The sequence below is a fragment of the Diabrotica virgifera genome, chromosome 4 (genome assembly GCF_917563875.1).
Source record: "Diabrotica virgifera virgifera chromosome 4, PGI_DIABVI_V3a".
In the NCBI taxonomy this organism is placed as follows: Eukaryota; Metazoa; Arthropoda; class Insecta; order Coleoptera; family Chrysomelidae; genus Diabrotica; species Diabrotica virgifera.
Window position 1 is genome coordinate 163,858,818 of NC_065446.1, and position 16,690 is coordinate 163,875,507.

Consider the following 16,690-nt stretch of genomic DNA (forward strand, 5'->3'; position numbering starts at 1 on the left):
CTGGATCGGAGACGGTTTCCAAGAATATCGGGGATGTCGTTGTGGACTAGAAGCTGGCGACTGTCCATTATTTTGTTATATTCTTTAACCAATGCATGTTCGCGGCGTAGGTTGGGTGGTGCTATATTACTAAGGGTAGGTAGCCACATTGTAGGGGTGGGCTTAATTGTGCCTGTTATCATACGCATAGTACGGTTTAGTTGGGTGTCGACCAGGTGGGTATGCCTGCTATTTAGCCACACTGGAGCACAGTATTCTGCCACCGGATATATCAGGCCAAGAGCAGAGGATCTTAATGTTGATGCTGTGGACCCCCATGTAGTGCCGCAGAGTTTCTGTATTATATTGTTGCGTGTTTTCAATTTTGCTGCTGTTTTCGTCAGGTGTTCTCTGAATGTGAGCGTTCTGTCTAGAGTAACCCCAAGGTATTTCGGGTATTTATTGTGTTTTAACAGCTTGTTATTAAAATACACTCGCAATTCTCTGTTTGCCAACTTGTTGTTTAGATGAAAAGCTGATACTTCAGTTTTTGTAGTACTTGGCTGTAGTCTCCATTTCTTAAGGTATTCGCTGAGGATGGATAAGTCATTCGTGAGAGTGATTTCTGTAGTTTCTAAAGATTGGTGGCTTGTTGCAAGGGTCCAGTCGTCAGCATATCCAAACTTCCGAGATTCGGTTTCAGGCATGTCAGCAATATAGAGGCTAAAAAGTAAAGGGGTAAGGACAGAACCCTGTGGAAGACCATTGTTAAGTTTCATCTGTCTACTCGTCTCCTTTCCCATTATAACCTGGAAGGCTCTGTTGGTCAGCATGTTGTCAATGAGGTTAATTATCTTTCTGCAGGGGATAATGCGGGCCAGTTTATATATTAATCCCTGTCTCCAAACAGTATCATATGCTGCTGTTAGATCTATAAATACTGTTGCTGTCTTTTGTTTCTTTTGAAAACTAGCTTCTATAAAAGTTGTTAATGACAGCACTTGGTCCGTACAGCTTCGATGAGGGCGGAAGCCAGCTTGTTCAATGGGGACATTTTCTAGTATCCTGTGACTAATTCTGTTGAGGAGAAGCTTTTCTAATAGTTTATATACCATGCTGAGTAGAGCTATGGGGCGGTAGTTTTCTGGCTTATCGTTTGATTTGCCCGGTTTCGGAATTGCAATTATCTTTGTTCGCTTAAGTGAGAAAGGAATGTTACCTGACTGAAGTATATCATTAAAGAACATTGCAAGCCACTGTTTCGTGTATGCACCACTGTGTATCAAGAACTCTGGATGGATACCATCAAAGCCAGGTGCTTTACCTGATTTCATTTCTTTCAGCGCATGTGTGATTTCAGAAATAAGTATTCTTGCTGAATATTCGGAGTTCGTTCTGTTCATTTGTTTTAATGCCCTTAAGTCTCTTTTCACGTTGGTAGTATGTGTTCGATCTCGTGGAGCTCTGGATAGAGATACTATATGGGAGGCAACCTTGTTAGGAGACATTTTAGACTCTCTGGATTCCAGCTGGTTAGCTCCTCCAATTTTCCGCAACAAGGACCATGCCTGCCGGCTTGATTTTTTGAAGTCAAGGTTTTCGACAGTCTTTATCCATTTTTGGCGCCTAGCTGTATCGATGTTGTGTAAAAGCTCATCGGCTATTTCTCGGTCACCACTTTCGAGAAACTTCGTGTATAAGTCTTCACATGTTTCAGTCCATCCAGGCACATATTCTTTGCGATACCCCCTAGGGATGGTTTTCTTGGCAGTGCTTATTACTGCGCCCACAAACCTCTCATAATGTTTGCTGGTTGGAGGGACCCAGCTCAAGGTCCGGTCTAGTTGTTCAGAGAACTTCTTCCAGTTTGCTTTTCTAAGATTCCACCTGGGCCGAGGATATGATCTAATTATTGGAATTGATATTCCGATGGTGATAAGCACCGGACGATGTTGAGTATGTGGGAAGTCTGCAAGGACACTTCTCGCAGTTGTTAGTGGTCTGTCATTGGTATCTTTTGAGACAAAACATAGGTCTGGGTTATATTCTTTTCTCCATGCAGCTGATTTAAATGTTCCTCTGTCTTTGGCATCAAAAACTAGATATGTGTTTTGCTCTTCGGACCATTCTACTAGTGCCTCCCCATTTTCATCATTCGTGGTGTACTTCCACATTTCGTGGTGGCTGTTGCAGTCGCCGATGTATATAGTAGGATGTGGATGAGTCTTTAGCACTTCTGGGTTCCATGTAGTGGCTGGAGGTTTGTATATGTTAACTACGTAATATCTCCAATCTTGGTGACTACTTCATGTATATTATTTTCATTGGAAGCAGAAAGTAGGAAACCATTTTCTATATTGCAGCGAATGTAGGTTGCGACGCCGTAATGTTTATCATAGGTGGCTCCCAGTAAATCGTAGCCAGGTATCTTTCCCCTTAAATCAAGCTGGACTTTGTCTTCAGTATGGGTCTCTTGTATGGCAACCAGGTCAATGTCGTTATCGTGTAGGATTTTTTGCAACACTTGGCATTTTGCCTGGCTTATGCCCTCGATGTTAAGGTGACAGACTCGGATACACGGTCCGAGATCTCTAGTCAAGGCACTGATGTTCTAATGACACTAAGGCGTTCTTGAGCTACTTGTGCATGATGAGGAAACATATATTTTTTATTTTCTCTCCACCATTTTAAGTGATCTTCATTTCGCGTTCATCCACCTGTTTTAAGAGGCAGGTAGATGGCAGCTTGAATATTGAATTTAAGCGAAGAACAAACATAGGCCACAAAGTGGCTTATTCTCGGAAAAATTGATTTATTCCATAATTTTGAATCATTCTATATATCTACAACCTTTTTTCCAGTAACTCCTTTTCGATAAAGATAGCGACAGTAGGCTCACTTCTGTCGATAACTCCCCCAGTTCTATTCTCTCATCTCTGAGACACACTTCACAAATCAATTGTAAACCAGAGTTAAGGGGTCTAAATTATACGATACAATGCACCCTGATAATTCACTTAAACAAGTTAGCGCAATGATCACAGATAATATATGCTATTATGGAGAATTAGAGTGTAAAACTGCATAATATATTCAAGCTACTACAGTGTCATCATCATTTTGTCGTTATACCTATGCGGGTTTGGCTTTCTAATCACATTTCTCGTCCCGACATGTCCTGCTTAATTGTCTCCCCCAGATCTTCTTTGGTCTTATTCTCGTACTCTTCCCAGGAACTAATAGATCAGCGATTATTTGTATTTAGTGATTAGCTTCCCGACGATGAACATACCCAAATCATCTTAATCTATGCACTATCATTTTCGTTTTATTCGGTCTAACTCACAGATTACCCCTAATACACTCATTTTTAATTTTATATTTTTTGTCACCTAACTCATCCATTTGACCATTCTTATTTCCGGCACATGCATTCGAGAACATGCATTTTCATTTCTTTTTAACTGCCCAGCATTAAGTTCGACATTCATGGTTTTATGGCAGTATTGGCTTTCTACTGCATAACACACCATTCACTTCCCTCTACTTCATGTATCCCGCCTTAACTAGACGGCATGCATGTCCATCTATTTTCCCATTACTCTATAAAAGCGATTCCACGTACAAAGTTATCATTTTATTTGTAATGATCTCCATTTTCAACTGAACATTCCAAATACTCTGTTTTGTCCTACTAAACTTTAATACATATTTTTCTTCTTCAAGAACAGTTTCTACTATTTAAATTTCTGTTCTAAATCGCTTTCAGTATTTCCTATTAACACTACATCATCATCAGCATACATTTAACACCAAGGACTGTTACCCTGTTATCTGATCCTAGCACTAATGGGAATAGTGGGAATAAATAAGACTAGCACTGAGCCCCGATGCAATTCTACTTTTACATGAAAATTATCGGCTTCTCCCACATCCCTCCGAATACTAGTTGTTAAAAACATTTCGGCTTATTAATAGCTGAAGTAAACTTACTGTTGCAGATTTCTTTAATTGGAAAAGAAAATTAATCATTGATAACGGAAGTGTATAATATTCATTAATTATTAGGATTATAATAAAATAATTAATAAATTGCGCGTGAACAGTTTGTGCTTGGTTATATAGTAACTTCTAGCCACGTTCATGATTCTAACATTCCATGATTTTTAATAAGATTTATTTTTCTTTTAGCATTCCTGTGCGAAGTTTGCAACAAAGGTTTTGCAGTTAAATCATCCCTGAAAATTCACATGAACATTCATCGAAAAGAGCAACCTTGCAGCTGCGAGACCTGCGGAAGAGCTTTTATCCGCCGTGATTGTCTGATGAGACATATTAGGGCTCGGCACAGAGATGTACTAGAAGACATTTTAGCCAGTGCTGAGAAGAAACGACTTCAACAACAACTTCTAACAGCCGTCAGTACCTCACCGATGACTATAACTGAGAATATTGTTTGGAATGAATTGACGTTGACTGAGTCTGTTAAAGAATTATTGACTCTTTTGGTGGATGAAGAGTGTCTCCTTGAGTTTGGTTACCCAGACGCTCCTGTTGATAGAGTTCTTGATAGTGTTATTAAGCGTTGTGGACATACACCAGCTTCTGAAGAAGATTTCGACTATATTGGGAGAATTAGGGAGAATGCCAAGCTACTCTTTACTGCAGTTATCGACGACGATGCTGTTAAAGAACTATTAAATAATCAAACTGTGGATGAAGTTATCTTGCACGTTTTAAGACTGGCTAAGAAACAGCAAGAAAATAAAGAATAGTTGAATTTTATTTCATTTTCTCATTAGATTATTCTTATTTATCAGTTATTATTGTATATTGTAATATTTATAATATATTATATTCTAAAAAAAATGTAGTTTAACTTGATTTGTGTTGAATATGCAGAAAAAAGAATAATACTTTTTTGAAACTTGTAATAATACTTTAACATGGATATTTTACTCATCAATCCGGATATCAGGTGAATAACAATAATATGTCTTATCAACAATATTTTTTTCCTACGTCAATGTCACAGCCCCAAACGGGTTACCATGATCGAAATCAACAGGCCACATATCAGCAAATGCCAGGCTCATCTACTCAAATGCAACCAATTTTCCCACAATATCTTTCACAACCAAATCCTTTACCTCTCCCCCAACACTTAGTATATCAAAATCCACATTTTTTACCATAACAAATGCTTAATGCCCAATGGGCAGATTGTTGTACTCAATGGAGTTAATAAAAAAAAAAAAACATGGATATTTTGTCTGAAATATACAAGTTTGGTAATGGTAGAGAAAACCACAAAACTGTTGCAAAAGATCCTTGAATAATAGAATATGTACCAAATAGCTGAGACCAAGTTCAGAGTACCCATGTTTAAGAAGTAGAATCCTTCTGATTATAAAAGCATACATCGCACGTTCCGAAGAAAAGTGTAGTAAATCAAAATTTTTTATATCTTCACTTTTCCACAGGAATGGATAGTATGCTTTTTCTCATAAGGATCTTTCAGTGCGTCACAGTTTTTCGATTTCTTTCTAACGCATTAAATTGTATGTGACAGAAAAAAACGCACGTCGGTGATTACATTTCGTCGGTGACATTTATAACATTTATTCTAGTGGTCAATAGATGGCGCTATAATCTGTACAATTTATAAGACTATACAAATCAAAGAAAATACCATTTTACAAATGCAATAAACACAATTGATTTGTTTTTATGGCAAATTGCAAATAAAATGTGACAACTGTCAGATTTAACTAAAGTGTCATGTTAGAATAAATGTCATAAATGTGTATTATCACGGACTTATCTTTTTTTCTATCATTTGTGACGCACTGAAAAATGCTCATGAAAAGAAGCATATATCTAAGGTACTATCCCCTAAAAAAACTGCACTAATTTAAGTTCGATCGTTATTGCCTAGATGGCAGAAGAATCTCTATTCCTCGGAACAGGTGCATCAGTATTTCTTGATCAAAAGTGCAATAATTGTAGTTATTACTGTTTATTTTAAAAGTGTTGTACACTTTAGTTTCGTGTTCTCCTGGTAAAAGTGTAACATTTCGAGTTGCTACTCTTATTATCGGAATATTTACCAATATTTCCACTTTACTTCCGCCAAAAAGTGTAATCAATTTGTAGTTATTGCTGTTTAGTGTGGAAGAGTTTAGACTTTTGTTTCGTATTTTCCGAGTAAAAGTGTAATTCGAGATTTTTCGAAGAAAACTGTAACATACCAAAAATTAAAAAAATAGATCATTATCTCAAAACTCGTTTTGTTTCGAAAAAGACTGGCACATTAAGGAATCATTTATTTAATTTTAATTGGACGCTATTTAAGAAGGTATAAATTAATTTCTGGTTCTTCTATTAGAATTTTAAAATTGACAAAAATTGTTTTTGTTCTGAAAAATTTTGTTATTTTGATTTATTACACTTTTCCTAGGAACGTGCAACATTTCTTACACATTTCTGAAATTCATAAATATAGTAATAATTAACAAAATAAATACCTTCGCAAAATTAGGAGAACAGCAAGGATTTAGATATAAAGTTTTATGTGAAGTCGCTGTATTTACTATGCGGCAAGTATTAGAAAACTCTCTCGAATATAATAGATCGACAAGCGAACCGAACTTTAGTACGCTACTTAACGGAAAAGGTAGAGATGACATAGATCTAGAACAGGAGGAACTGAGTTACCAACTTTGGAAGAAATGAATAAAGCAATTCAGTCTAGCCAGAAACAAGTCGCCCGGGCACGTTTGAGTTCACTCCCGAGTGATTTTACAATAAAGCATGATGAAAGTATTTTATTCTGAAATTTAAGCATTGTTGCCACATAGTACTTTTATCCATAAAAATACCTATATAGAAATAAATATATTTTAATAACCTGCAACCTACATATTTCTACATATCCATATCTTAAATGTAAAGCATTTATTAAAACTAAATGGGACAGTGTCGAAGTGATATAATCGTGTTTAAATCACAACCATGATAAAATACCTGAAGATGTTCTTGACGGACAAACTTTTAAGTAATTTAGTGAAAATTATAGCAGTTGAAAATATCTCGATAAAACCAAGTTGTTTAACCAGAAAGGGGGTGAGAGGAATTTCTGTTAGATGTAGAATTTAATTGTTAAATAGTAATTGTATAATATGCGTTCAATAATGAATTTAATTACCGGATTTCCAATGAAATAAGATTGTTTTTGAAAGAGTATACAATAAAAATTAAACAATAACAAAATATATGTTCTTTCAAATAATACAACATAAAAATTATGAATATTCATATAAACAAAACAAATATAACGAAATATTTATAATTTTCATTAAAACAAAATAAAATCTGTTTCTAAATTAATACTTTTTAATCTGAATTTTTCTCGATATCGATAATCGATATAAACAAATCAGGTTTTACAGTAGGTGAAAACAAAACAATATTATTGTGAATGGTGTATTTCTACAGGAAAATAAAGCATATTAATAAATAGAATCAGCTGTAAGTAGAAAACTTTATTATAATATAATTAATTTTATTATAAACAGATAACCAGGGCCGGATTTTGATTTTTACCTAGGAATAAAAGTGCTGGAAAATTAGTAACGGCCAGCGCGGGTGTAGGTGGGAATTTGAACTGTGAGTAGAGTTCTCCACGAAACTTCACCCGTGACGCATTGACTAATAACTCTAGCACGAAAAATTACTAGGAATTAAGAACAACGAGTTCAGATAGCGAATTAACTGATGAAATGAAAAGGAGAAGGGGAGAGGAGGAACATCCCAGTCATAACAGCTAAAACACCACAAAAAACAGATGAAGAAAACATAAGTGGAATGGAACAAATGATGAAAATTATGAGAGAATTAACAATGGATATAAATGAAATAAAAAAAGAACAATATAGATCTGGAGACGAAATCACACAACTAAAGAATGAAATAAAAGAATTGAAAGATCAACAAAGCGGCTACAAGGATGAAATAAAAAAGCTGCGAGAAACAAATGAAAAAGCTATAAAACAAATAGGTCAATTAGAAAAAGAAATTAGTATAGCAAATGAAAAAATAGAGAAATTGGAAAGAGAAAGAAAAAGGAAAAATGTAATAATACAAGGAATAAAAAATTGATACAAATGATCAGAAAGATTTACGAGGGGCTATGGAGAATTTTATGGAAAAAGAGCAACAAGTTTCAGTAGATGTAAATGGAGCAAGGAAAATAGGAGAAAATACTGTCATAGTGGAACTTACCAGCGTGGAAAACAAAATAGAAGTAATGAAAAATAAAAGTAAATTAAAAATCAAAAAAGAATGTGTGTACTTTGTACGCACGTAAGAAGTTATACTTCTATTATATGATTTCAACGAAATCGATATACTTTAAACAGTTTCTCTACTACTTTCCAAAAATTTTTATTAAAACAATACCAAAAAATAAAAGAATAAAACACACACAAACACATTTAAAAATGCCACAAATGATTTCTGAACAATAATTGTTGCCAAAAATTTTAATTAAATACGTATTTTCTTAAAAAAATTTAATAATAATATACTTACAATCATAAAATCTATAAAAAAAAAATTATATAACTTGCATTGGGCTTGAACCTACTTCCCGTGTATCCCGCCGTACGAGAGTCGAAGCGATTTTAAATTGCACCACCTTCGCGTATACGTCATGTGGGAATATACACAAACTGAACAACTTTTTGACATTTTGTTTATATGAATTTTTATTAGTTTGATTTTTGTCGAATTAAAATACAACAATATATAGAGTAAGAAAACGATATATTAGATGAAAATTTGTAGAAAGTTTTTTCGTAATCAGATTAGGTAAATTAAAGTATTGCCTACTAGGGGTATAGCATAGCAAGTACTAGGTAAGTACATTATTTTTTTTACATTTTCCAAATAGGTATGAAGATAATTTTTTATTGGAATACAACTGAAACATTTAGAATTACGTACCTGTGGCTTTTCAAAACTATTTAAAAAGTCACTATAATTATAAATTTGATTTTATTTCTGTCCTCACAACAGTAAAAACTAATATATTATACAACATTTTTGTTTACCGATAACCTCCATATTGAACAATTATTGACAGATCATTTCAACACCCAATCAGAGCCCGTATAAAGACTAATACCAAACTGTCGGTGTGCGCATGCGCGCAGATCAATATAAATTCATCCTCAATCTCAATCGCGCCTAAAGAAGTATAACTTCAAAAAGGACGAAAGAATCTATATTAATGACGATATGTCAAAAGAAGAAAGAAATTAGAAATAAGGCTATGGTAGAGAGGCATAATGGAAAAAATGTGAAAATAGCATACCAGAAGCTAATCATCAATGGTGAAATATGGACAAAAGAGAAAAATATACAACCAAAAAACTAGCAATACAACTAAAGCAGACTGAAACAACGGAGACGACATGGCAAAGTAAAGATACACGAAATGGACAAAATGTACAGATAATTAATGAAAAGAAGCCCATAAGCGAACATATATTAGTAGGAACATGGAATGTAAGAGGAACATACGAAGAAGGAAAACTGAAACACCTAGTAGATGAATGTAAAAAATATAAATTCGAAATAGTAGCACTGCAAGAAACGAAACAACTAGGCCAAAACTCAATGGAAATAAATGACTATTTATTTTTCAATAGCGGAGGCGAAAATAGAATGTTAGGCACAGGATTTGTAGTAAACAAAAAGCTGAAAGATCTAATCGTTGACTTTAAACCAATATCAGAGAGAATATGCATACTAAGAATAAGAGGAAAATACCAAAAAATAACATTTGCATACATACATACACCGACTGAAGAGAAAAACATAGAGATAAAGGACGACTTCTACAGTCAAATAGATACAGTATTCGAAAATATTCCCAAATACGATATAAATAGAGTACTAGGCGATGCTAATGCAAAAATAGGAAAAGAAGAAATATACACACCCACCATAGGAAAATATAGTCTGCATGAAACAACGAATGAAAATGGTCACTTCTTAATAGATTTTGCAAAAGAAAGAAACATGATCGTTATGAGCACGTACTTTCAACACAAAAGAATATACCAAGGAACATGGAGATCACCAGATGGGAAAACCATAAACCAAATAGATCATGTGCTCGTCGAAAGAGACATGGAAAAATGTATAAAGAACATAAGAACATATAGAGGACCATATGCAGACACAGATCACTTTATAGTCGGAATACAACTGAAACAGGTTATACCAGTTCTTAGAAATCAACGAAATCAACAGAAAAAAGGTACAAAGTAACTAAACCTATAAGACTACTGCCAGAAGAAGAACAAAGTAAATATGAAAGACTAGTCACCAGAGAACTGGAAAATATTACAGAAAATGGAAACATCGAACAAAAATGGACACAAATAAAAGTATGTATGACAAAAGCAGCGCAAGCCAGTAATAAAAATATAAGAGATGGATACAAAGAATGGTTTGATGCAGAATGTAAAATAGAACTGGATGAAAGAAATAAGCTAAGACTCAAAATGATGCAAGTGAAAACACGAAAGATGGAGATAAAATACAACGAACAAAGAAAACGAACTAAAAGAATCATAAGAGAAAAGAAAAGAAAGTACAACGAAGATAAATTAAAGTGTATAGAAGAAAACTATAAAAATGGAGAAATCATAAACTTATATCAAGGAGTAAAAAACGAGAAAAAGGGGTACCAAAGAAAACCTGTACACTACAAAAGTAAAAATGGAAGTAATTTAGTAAGCGACGAAATACTGAACAGGTGGAGAGAATACTTCGAAGAGCTTCTAAATGAAATTTCCACAACAGAATATGCAGAAGAAGAAGAACCGAATGAAAATATTGATCAAGAAGAAATACAGGAAAGACCGCCTAATGAAAAAGAAATAATAGAGAAACTAAAGAAAAGCAAGAGCCCAGGTAAGGATGAAGTAACAGCTGAAATGTTTAAATATGGAGGACCAGTACTATTTAAGCATTTGGAAGAGCTGATAAAAGAAATTTGGGAACAAGAACACATATCAAAAGAATGGACTGAAGTCACACTGTGTCCAATTCACAAAAAAGGCGACAAAAGTTTATGCCATAATTACAGGGGAATAGCCCTACTAAACATTGCATATAAAATACTTGCAGTACATATATAAAAGACAAGATAACACAAAAGATAGATAATGATATAGGAGAATATCAATGTGGATTCAGAAGAGGACGCAGCACGGTGGATCAAATTTTCCTGCTGCGTGAGATACAAGCGGAAAGCTACGAATACGGGAAATCTACAATGGCCCTATTCATCGACTTTAAACAAGCTTTTGACAGAGTTAAATGAAAAGAAATATACAAAGCACTATGTGAAATTGGAATTAATGAAAAATTAATAAAGATGGTAAAAGTTACATTCAGAGAAACAGAGAACAGGGTTAACATAAATGGAAAGGAAACAGATAAGTTTAAGGTCGGTGAAGGAGTACGACAAGGAGACCCACTGTCATCATTGTTGTTCAGTATCCTTCTTGAAATGGTCATCAGAGAAGCCGAAATTAACACGACAGGACTTGTATACCAACGAAAACACCAATGCTTGGCATTCGCTGATGACATAGTATGGATAGCCAGAAGTAAACAAGAATTAAAAGAAATACTAAAAAGACTAGAGGCGATAGGAAGAAAGAAAGGGATATACATAAACGAAGAAAGGACTAAATATATGGAATGTACAGAACGAGAAGACACACAAGGACAATATCTGACAATAAACACAGAGGCAAAAATATATACATTCGAAGAAGTAGAGAGATTCCAATATCTAGGAGCGACATTCACTAGGAGACCAAATATAAAAGAAGAAATCCAAGCGAGAATTATGGCTGGTAATCGTTGTATCTTTGCTCTAAACAACTTATTAAGAAATAAGAACATATCAAGAGGGGCTAAGATAAGAATATACAAGATAGTGATAAGACTGGACGATGAACAAATCCGAGCAAGTCATGCTTAAAGTGTGGGAAAGAAAAGTCCTAAGAAAAATATTTGGCGGAAAGATATGGAATGGAATGTGGATAAGAAGACCAAATGTAGAACTGGAGAGGATGTATGGTGAACCAAACATAGTAGGGATCATAAAATCACAAAGACTGAGATGATAGGGACATATCCAAAGGAGGTCAAACACGAGACTTCCCAAAAGAATACTAACGGGAGGAATAGGAGGAAAGAAGAAGATAGGTAGACCGAAAACCAGATGGAAGAAAGATGTTGAAAAAGACAGAAGAACTGAAAATCACAAATTAGAAAAATAAAGCAGCAAATAGGAGAGATTGGAAAGGAATAGTAAACCAAGCCATGGGCATTCTAGACCAGGAGAGCTAAACTATATATAAATAAAATTAATTATTAAAACGCAGTACTGCAAGCAAAATACAATTAATTAAATTTACTTTTATATAATAATTGCATATCATCTCAATATTGTGGAGCAACATATAATTTTTCTTCTTCGACGACAGTAGGTATGAAATATACGTCAATTGACAATAGGAATTATTTAAGAAAGTCGCAAGATTTCTCCGCTATTCGCGCACTATCGTTTCTCGTATCCCCTCCAAGTACTTGCACACTGCGAATATCTAAGGTACTATCCCCTAAAAAAACTGTAATACTTTAAGTTCGATCGTTATTGTCTAGATGGCAGAAGAATCTCTGTTCCTCGGAACAGGTGCATCAGTATTTTCCGATCAAAAGTGTAATAATTGTAGTTATTACTGTTTAATTTAAAAGTGTTGTAAACTTTAGTTTCGTGTTCTCCTGGTAAAAGTGTAACATTTCGAGTTGCTACTCTTATTATCAGAATATTTACCAATATTTCCACTTTACTTCCGCCGAAAAGTGTAATCAATTTGTAGATATTGCTGTTTAGTTTGGAAGAGTTTAGACTTTTGTTTCGTATTTTCCGAATAAAAGTGTAATTCGAGATTTTTTGAAGAAAACTGTAACGTATCAAAAATTAAAAAATAGATCGTTATCTCAAAACTCGTTTTGTTTCAAAAAAGACCGGCAGATTAAAGAATCGTTTATTTAATTTTAATTTGACGCTATACATATAAAGTAATAACTAACAAAATAAATACCTTCCCAACATTAGGAGAAGAACAGCAAGGATTTAGATATGAAGTTTTATGTAAAGCCGCTGTATTTGCTATGCGGCAAGTATTAGAAAATTCTGTCGAATATAATAGATCGACAAGCCAACCAAACTTTAGTACGCTACTTAATGGAGAAGGTAGAGATGACATAGATCTAGAACAGGAAAAAACTGAGTTAACCAACTTTGGAAGAAATGAATAAAGCAATTCAGTCTCTAGACAGAAACAAATCATCCGAAGCAGACCACCTACCTGCAGAACAATTTAAATCTGGCAAGGTATTGCAAGAACGCGCTTTACAAAAAGATTTGAATATGTACTTGAATAATTATTATATGCCCTATACACAACAAAGGAAACGTGCTTGGCAGTTCCACCTTTAGAGGGATTTCCCTTCTTAATGCAGAATACAAAACGTTGTCCCTGATGTACAAACGACTGCCACAGTATACTGACAATATAATAGGATCTTACAAGAGGTTTTTTTGAAAAATAAATCTATCATTGATCACATATCAGCCATTATACACTTGCGATCATAAAAAGTGGGTCACTCGATGAATTATTCAAGTTAGATGTCTCGAATTTTCTAAACCTGTTGTCCGATTTAAGTGATGTTTTTGTATGTTATAGCCAGCCTTATTCTTTACCAATATCGCTCTAATACTATTGTTGCTAGACAGGTAAATTGTCATTGTATACCGGGTGTAACAATCATACTGTGTTTATTCCTCAAAGTTCGGAACTCCCTGTGGAATGTTTTTGCATAGATAAAATATTGAAATTAAAACTCGATTGTAGCCTTAGGCTTTCTTAACATTTTCTTTTTTGACTTATTTGTTTATGTTGGATAATAAAGAAGTTAGGCACGTTAATAACTAACCATGTTCTTCATCAATACAGGGTGTTTTTAAATAAGTGCAACAAACTTTAAGGGGTAATTCTGCATGAAAAAATAATGACAGTTTGCTTTATAAACATAGGTCCGCAAACGGGCATACAATTAATATTTCTATTTTCACCATTGGCATGCATACGGGTATAAATATTTAAGATACCTCTTTATATACTAGAAATACCTCTAGAACAGCGGTTTCTAACCTTATTTAGCTCGAGGCACACTAACTTAAAAACTAGTTCAGCCACGGCACACTTGGGTAAACAATCTCTATAATGATAGTGAGTATAATCAAATTTCGCGGCACACCTACAGGGACTTCAGGGCACACCAGTGTGCCGCGGCACACTGGTTGGGAAGCTCTGCTCTAGAATATACCTAGAAACTACCTCTTAACACCTACCAAATTTCATTTGCATATCTCAACCGGTTTTAGAGCAATAACTAAATCGTCAGTTTGTAAAAAAAAATTCAACATTCCGTATCTCAAAACCGAAGAATTTGCGGCCATACGTTTATGAAGCCAACGATCATTATTTTTTCATGCAGAATTACCCCTTAAAGTTTGTCGCACTTATTTAGAAACACCCTGTATTGATGAAGAACATGGTTAGTTGTTAATGTGCCTAACTTTTTTATTGTCCAACATAAAAAAATAAATAAAAAAAGAAAATGTTAAGAAAGCCTAAGGCTAAAATCGAGTTTTAATTTCAATATTTTATCTATGCTAAAACATTCCACAGGGTGTTCCGAACTTTGAGGAATAAACAAAGTATGATTGTTACACCCGGTATACAATGACAATTTACTTGTCTAGCAACAATAATATTATGGCGATATTGTTAAAGAATAATGCTATAACATACTAAAAAATCACTCAAAATGGACAACAGGTTTAGAAAATTCGAGACATCTAACTTGAATAATTCATCGAGTGACCCGCTTTTTATGATCACAAGTGCATTTCGTAGACTTGAAGGCAGCATACGATAATGTTGAGAGAACCTAATTGTATTCGGCTATGCTAGAATTTGGAATACCAACGGGATTGGTAGAAAGAACTAAAATGGCAATGAGGAAAGTATAATGTAAAGTGTGAGTGTAAGGGGATATTTCAGAACCATTTACAACTAACAGAACTGCGCCAGGGAGATGCACTATCCAACTTTGCGCCTGAAAAATTGATGAAATTCGGAATAAATTAAAAGAATACGATATATGTATATCCGTAGTATACAAATACAGTGGAACCTCGATAACTCGGATTATTCGGGACCGCGGCTGATCCGGGTTATCGAAAATCCGGGTTAGCCGGAGAATATGGTAAAAATTAATAAAACACGGTATACTTACAGATAAACTTACAGAACAGTGAACACCAAGACCATTGTTTAAAAAGAATTTTTTAAATAGTCTTTTAGTCTTTTTTAAACAATGCTAAGACAGTTTGAAATAAATAAAGGAATACTACAACAGGTGCCTGTTGTTTCCGATAAACCGAGACAATGAACACCGCTCTGCTCTGCCACCGTGTGCCATGAGTCATTTTTACTATCGTATAGTTCAAATTACACAAACACACATTATCTTTCAATAAATATTATATGACATACATAATAATAAAGGCAGTTTTTGTTTTTATTCGACTCAGAGTTGGACCAACATCTCCATATAGCTATTTCAGCATCCCATGCATCTTCATTGAAGCTATGCAGTCACAACTCTGAAGCAAATATTAACAACCCTGCCTATTTAAGGGAAACCATCGCAATACAATGATTCCACCTTTTGAAACGCAATCTAGCGACATCTCTCGCAATACGAGGAAAACAACGAAAAGCCCTAGATACAAAGTTTACTACTTTTTAAACAATTAGAATAATTGAAATAAAAATATAATAAACAATATTTTAAATCCAAGACTTTTCGTTAATAAACTGCTTTCTGACTGCATCCTGTATCTCTGGCTTTTACAATATAGAAGCACAAGAGACGACGAAAATAGGAGAAAGCAAATAGAGGACACTTTGGCCACGCATTGGCCACTACATACATTTTTATTGTTGAAATGTTTGTCTGATGAAAATCGGTCCGGGTTAGCCGGACTTTCGGGTTCTCGGGGGCCGACTTATCGGGGTTCCACTGTAATGGCATATGCTGATGATATCATGATCATTGAAAGAACCCGAAATTTAACAGTTGAAGCTTTCACATCTATCAAAACCGCCGCAGAAAACATGGGGCTTCTGATTTACACCCAGAACTGCTATATCAAGAATGCAATAAAATAACTTAGAAGTGGAACACGAAACTATAGAAACGATGGAAGAATTCTACTTAGGGTTACTGGTAGACTGCAAAAACAACGCATCGAAAAAAATAAGAGAAAAATATGCTTGGTAAATCGCTGTTATATATTTTGACCCATGCCCTCAACTAAGAGCTAGACGTACGTCAAAAGCAACAAAGTGCAAAGTTTATAAAACAATAATACGTGCTCACGTACCGATCGGAAACATGGGCAATGGCGACTCTAGATGAAGAGTTACTACGAATATTTGAAAGAAAAGTATTGGAGATTTTAACGAACAGGGTCTGTGAA

The 16,690-nt window shown here is 34.6% G+C and overlaps 1 protein-coding gene across 1 annotated transcript in view; it reads left to right on the plus strand.

Annotated features, from left to right (window-relative positions):
* Positions 1-4,819, plus strand: part of LOC114335320 (zinc finger protein 260) — a 115,790-nt gene extending 110,971 nt beyond the window's left edge. The window contains exon 9 of the mRNA XM_028285541.2: positions 4,171-4,819. Within this exon, the coding sequence (XP_028141342.1) occupies positions 4,171-4,754 (584 nt within the window). The 3' untranslated portion in view covers positions 4,755-4,819. The remainder of the gene's footprint in view (positions 1-4,170) is intronic.
* Positions 4,820-16,690: the final 11,871 nt, after the last annotated feature.